Raw genomic sequence first — 6,424 nt, 5'->3', positions numbered from 1 at the left:
TACCCAGGGTATCTGGGCTAAGCTCAAGAACTTGTTTCCAGCCAGGCCCTGCTCATAGAACATTTCATCGTAGTGGTTCAATGCCTTGTTCAAGGGCACTTCAGCGGTGGTAATTTTAACGTGTCGGACCGCTGATTCGAACTGGCGACCTTCCGGTATCAAGACCGCTCTGCAATCCGTTCGGCCACCGCTGCCACATACTATAGGTAGACAATTTGCCATGGGCCAGCTGAGTGTCCAGGCAGCGACAATAAAATAATTACAAATTCAAAATAAAAAAAGTATCAGAATGTCTCCAGAAGTATAGCAATCTAATTATGCAGATTTGTTGAATTCCAGGCATTACTTCCAATGTCCTGCATAGAATAGAATGCCGGTGCAAGAATCATTAAGGTGAACTAGAACAGATGATTGCAAAGTTTCTTCTCTCTCTCTTTTTTTTTTTTTTTTTTTTTAAATAATCGATGGCTTGGCTAAGTTTATCTCTGCATTGCGTGACTCAGACCACTGGTCTCCTCTTCAGCCAGCCAGTGTCTTGACAGTTCAGCTGGGATTAGACTTAGGCTACAGTATGCAGTGATACTTTCATATATATTTGTATTTATTTTGTTCCTGCACTCACTTATAGGTACCTGTGGGGTAATGCATGTAGTGCATGGTGTGTTTAATAAAATTAGTGACATTATTAAATCCATCGAGTATGTTTATACAGTCACCGAAGAAGCACATTCTCCTATGAGTCAAGTCTTGCAAAGGAAATTAAAATCCAAAAATCCAAACACAAGGTCTAAATGAATTGCTCTAGTGTGGTAAGTGCCTGGTAGGCCTAAAGGTTCCACACTGTGCCACATTGTGCCATGCCAATGGAGAGGCTAGGAAGAGGTGGTGGCTACATTTCATTCAGCCATATAATATTATATAGATCAGGAATTTGAGTTGTAGGCCTAACTCAGGTCCGTTTGACCAAAACAAGAGGGTTTAAGTAGTTAACAAGTCAGTCACATCACACCACCACTCCTTTAACGCACTAACCTGCAGCAACCACCTAATAATAGCATATACCATAATAGCTACACCAGCAGCAAATGGGGTGTGTGCATGCAGGTTGACTGCGTTACCCCAGCACTGAAGTGGAGATAGTGCCACCAGGTGGAATGTGGGGAGATTGCAATCTGTGTTATATTGTATCTCTGCCCAGTGCCCATCCATAATCACCAATGTGACTCTCAGTCTCAACCCAGATATGTCTGACTCTCAACCTTTGTTGGGCCATCGCCCCCTATCCAATATCCACGTCCCTTAACACCCCCACACCTATAAGCTTTATTTTTATTCTGTATTGTGTTGCTTATATACTTGATCTAATTGATTTCAATATCAGATTTTACATTAAACTGGCCCGGTAAAGTATGTTATTATGTAATTAATTATTAGACTACTTTAAAAATGGATATCAGGCTCCTCTCACAGCACTGAATGACAGGGCTCTCATGGCCCTGACACAACCCTGTCACAGGGATGTCAGGACTCTATCATGTCAATATATTGGTCAATGTCATGGCCAGCATTATGTCAGTCATGGTCAGAATCATGGTCAGTATCATGTCAGTATCATGGTCAGTATCATGGTCATAAGTATGTCAGTATCATTGTCATATAATCATGTCAGTATCATGGTCATAAGCATGTCAGTATCATGATAATAATCATGGCCATTATCATGTCAGTATCATTGTCAGTATCATGTTACCATGGCAACAGTGTCGTACAACCGAGTATAAATTAGGCTTCAGTAGCCTGTCTAGATATGCTTCCACCACCTGTACAAACCCCATTCAACACTTATACTGTACAGATCTAGAAAATCATCATCCCAATAAACCCCATTCAACACTTATACTGTACAGATCTAGAAAATCATCATCCCAATAAACAACACACGATTCAGAAACCACGCCTCATTTGACTTCAGCTATAAGAAGTCTAGGATGAAACAAAGACAATGTGCACTTGAATAATAATAATATTAAATTAGTGCCCACCAAGTGGACCCTAGTCAGCAGTAGCACCCTCTCCCTTTAAAAAATATATTGCTTCCAGTGATCCACCCCCACCCCCCCCAACTTCTCTATACACCCCCTGGAGGGTAGTATACAGCTCCCGTTGAGAAACACCAAGGTAGGCTGATAGGCGTTGTTGCAGTTCAACCAAAGATGCTGTGAAATGACATGAAAGAGAGGTACATGTAGAAATTCTATTCATTGTATAAAGTTCATTATATAAAATTTATTTAATGACAATATCAATGCAAATATAGCACTACAGTGATTTCCAAGGTACACCGTATCTTACCATATCAATATAGTATGGCACTCATATAATGGCCACTGTTTTTAGTAGACACACAAAACCAACAGCTTCTGTAAACTATTTTGGAAATGATGCCTAGTTCAATATCAGTTGTTGAAAAACAAATCATAATAAGTTGTTTATCGGTTACCATAGAGTGGGCTCAATAGTCAGTATCGTTAGAACAGCTTCAGTTGAAGGAATCTCTTGCATGCATTGCACTTGCCCATTTCCCCAGCCTTGTTTGTTTGAAGAAAAAAGACTTGATAAGTGTATCAACCTGGACTCCCAACAAAAACAGGTGGTATTAAAAAAGAAAATGGAAAAAAGGAGAAAAGAAAAAAAAAAGGCGAAGCAGTGTTTTTATACTAACCCGAACATTGACCTCTTTTTCACTGTGTTAACTGTACAGCTTGGTGCTAAATATCAAAACAACGACGACCAAGAGACATTCAAGTGCCTTAATACTAGTACAGAGGCTTTCACTCTTCAAGGTACAAACCTCATCTCACGTGGCTTTCAGAAATAAAACAAATATATAATATGTAACAATAATCACTATACTGATAATGTTAATCATGGTGACACCATGTATAGTTGAATGAACACCGGTAGTTCAAGATAGCAGCAAAGTATGCAAAATGTCCAGACAACGAGCGAATCTCAGTTGTTGAAATCTGTACACAAATAAAAATCGAATGTAGAAAAAGGAAAGCATAAAACAAGTGTACCGCTTAAAGGGAGTCTTGCATAAATATGATCGGACAACTGTTGGACTGTACCTTTTGTTCATAGGGCTTACTGTGTATCGGTAGATCTTTAAGTGACGAATGGACTGCCTGCAGCAGAAAAAGTACCTAATTATTTTAGAAAAGAAAAAAAAAGTTAACAATATATGCTACATAATATGTATCGATTACAAGTATGAAAATGGAAATAATTGCTACATTTTCAATACAGTTTTACACATCTATTTACAAGTACGTTAGGGTGTCTGTTTTTCCTAAGTATATTTATGCCATGTTTTTGTGCAGATTGTTCCAGCATTTTGAGGTGATCCATTATTCACAGTCCTATCAGTTGCACCATTATTCTACAGTCTGTGGTGATTGTGGTGTTTCAGTGCTAACTTCTCATGGGGTGGAACAATCACCTATGTGTGCAACTGTAAATAAGCATGACAATATTATGAAAGTTTTTTTGTACAATTAAGCTATGTCTGTATTTGGCTGGACTGCACAGTATGTGCTATCTGTCATAAAACCGTCTCTAATTATACCCAACTCAATAGTTTTTTTTTTTTTTTTTTAAATACAACCACATGATTTCATTATCATATTAACAATCTGATGTGTATGTAAAATTCTGACATGATCCTCTCTAAACATTTTTTTTTTTTTTTACAATACTGTATGTCTATTGTGACATGCAGAGAATGACACAGTAAATATGACTTGTTTCAAGTCTTAGATATGTTAGGCTAGTTGACACAAGTTTTAATTATGTTGCTCCAACATTGGGAGTAATATTGCTATAAAATTGCAGAAACATTGAGAAAGTAAATATATTTACATTACAAATATGCAAACAGTTAGGTAGCATTTACTCCTCCATCATGATTATTGGCATCCACAACGACAACCTATATGGTACCAAGACACATCAGGGACCTTCACGTTTTTCTGGGAACAATACATAGGTGTATTTTCTGTCAGACAGCGGTTTAAGTGTGCCATAATATTATTGTGTGCATTCTTTCAAGATACTCTCCTCATACAGAGAGAGAAAACAGGATTCCATTTATGCCTGAAGTCATCAGGAGGGAATTTTGGCAACACACCAATCAAAGAATACATCTGCATTATCTGTGTTAATAAATCTGTATTCTGTCGATTTATATTGTGGCAATAAATATTGAAATCATTGGCAATTAGAACACGTCACGAAGGACATACATAGCAAATACAAAGTCAAACCATCGGGATAAGAAATGGACTTAGTCTGATTGTAATGCTTATTTTTACTTCATTCCTTTTTTTTCTCAAGAAAACGTTGATCAATCACTGCTTTTTTCCCCTAAACAACATGAAAGTCTTTAGGAACTTTCATTGACGATAGTTCCTTAGTCTGGGTTTACCATAGCATAAGATAGAGTGTTTCTCATCCTCATCATAGATGTGCTTCCTCTGTGATGGTTACCACTGGGACCTCTGCTTGAGATATAATCTCAATATCTCCATCTCTCCTGCCATTTTCTACTAGTTTGTTTTTGGTTCCACCATCTTCACCGACTACCATTCTCTGGTCCTTGTGTGTGTGTCCAATCTGATGCTTCACAGTATCTGGCCTGCCATTATACGCCTCAGATAGCGGTGTCCCACACCACGGCCTGAGGCCTCTGGCAGGGTGGCGTGCCAGTCTTTCCGGGCTCAGGTGTCCGTCTCCAGCTAGGGAGGATTGGCATGCTGTCCTGCTTGCACAGACTCCTGTCGGGTCGCCGGTGGGCCTTGATCTCCTTGCACAGGCAGCGCTTGCGCTCGATCACCTCCAGCAGCTTGCCGTCCCTCTGGCTCTGCGCTGCAGAAGAAGGGGTGTTGCCCCCGGCGACGGGAGGCTGTCCCTGCGACGCCAACTGGGCGAGGTGCTGGAACTGCAGCTGCAGGTGGTGCTGTTGCTGCAGCTGCTGGAGTTGCTGCTTCAGCTGCAGCTGCTGCTGGTGGAGCTGTAGCTGTTGCTGCTGTCGAGACATGCTGGGACTGCAGGGAGCTCGAGACTGTGGCTGCAGCCCACCGTGCAGCTGAGTGGGCAATACAACAAGACAAGCAGGGTGGGAAGAAGCATTGAGTTTTATGGTATTTTTAAAAAAAAAATCTAAATGGCATAAATATAGCCTACGGCAGTGGTTCCCAAAGTGGGGTCCTTGAGGGAGTTCCAGGGGGCCCCCAGATAAATGATAGTTAGGGACCAAATGGACCCTTATGGGTCTGTAACTCAGAGAGTGTACAAATGGAACCACATGGGTTAATTTGGTTCCATTTGTACACTCTCAGAGTTAAATTAACTTTGATTTTACTATAACTATAAATATAGATTGGGGTCCCAAAGATAGAAATGCCATTAAAGACAACCGTAGCCTAATGCATGTCAAACTGGGGGTCCTTGAAATGAAAATGGTTGAGAATCACTGCTAGAGCCGTAAAGATCTTCTCTTATGGGGGTCCTTGGCATATATTTTCAAATGAGGGGCTAGTGAGTATTATTTTGGGGGTACTTGACATGAAAAAGTTTGGGAACCAGTGGCCTACGGTATTATGTTATGTATTTGAAAATGAATAACAAAACAAAAAAAAATACTTCAGAATGAATGAACCATATGCACTCCAGCTGGCCTGAAAGGTGGAACCCATACCTGTTATAATAAGTAGCATAAAAGCTGTGGCTCTCAGCCTCAGCCACCAGGAGGCAGTGCTGCACTGTCTGGCTGTGCTACAGTATGTGAGGGAGGGTCGGCCAAGCACGCACGCAGACAGTTTCTGCAGCACACTCAAACTGCGTCAGCATTTGTTACGCCGCCAGGACTCTGGGTAAAAATGTGCTGCCATTGGACTGCAACTCGCCACTCCAAAATACAGTACGGCACGGCGGGCATACTCCTTCAGCCTCACTCACATCTGCTGTTCCTAAATACAGTACGGCACGGCGGGCATACTCCTTCAGCCTCACACTCACATGTACATCTGCTGTTCCTAAATACAGTACGGCACGGCGGGCATACTCCTTCAGCCTCACTCACATCTGCTGTTCCTAAATACAGTACGGCACGGCGGGCATACTCCTTCAGCCTCACTCACATCTGCTGTTCCTAAATACAGTACGGCACGGCGGGCATACTCCTTCAGCCTCACTCACATCTGCTGTTCCTAAATACAGTACGGCACGGCGGGCATACTCCTTCAGCCTCACTCACATCTGCTGTTCCTAAATACAGTACGGCACGGCGGGCATACTCCTTCAGCCTCACTCACATCTGCTGTTCCTAAATACAGTACGGCACGGCGGGCATACTCCTTCAGCC

General features: G+C 41.6%; 1 protein-coding gene across 1 annotated transcript in view; it reads right to left on the bottom strand.

Annotated features, from left to right (window-relative positions):
* Positions 1–3,962: 3,962 nt before the first annotated feature.
* Positions 3,963–6,424, bottom strand: part of nyap1 (neuronal tyrosine phosphorylated phosphoinositide-3-kinase adaptor 1) — a 65,068-nt gene continuing 62,606 nt past the window's right edge. The window contains exon 7 of the mRNA XM_079507747.1: positions 3,963–5,146. Within this exon, the coding sequence (XP_079363873.1) occupies positions 4,712–5,146 (435 nt within the window). The 3' untranslated portion in view covers positions 3,963–4,711. The remainder of the gene's footprint in view (positions 5,147–6,424) is intronic.

The sequence above is a fragment of the Electrona antarctica genome, assembly GCF_951216825.1.
Source record: "Electrona antarctica genome assembly, chromosome: 8".
Taxonomy (NCBI): domain Eukaryota; kingdom Metazoa; phylum Chordata; class Actinopteri; order Myctophiformes; family Myctophidae; genus Electrona; species Electrona antarctica.
Note: the sequence above shows the minus strand (reverse complement) of the source record. Positions and strands in the feature narration are given on the sequence as shown.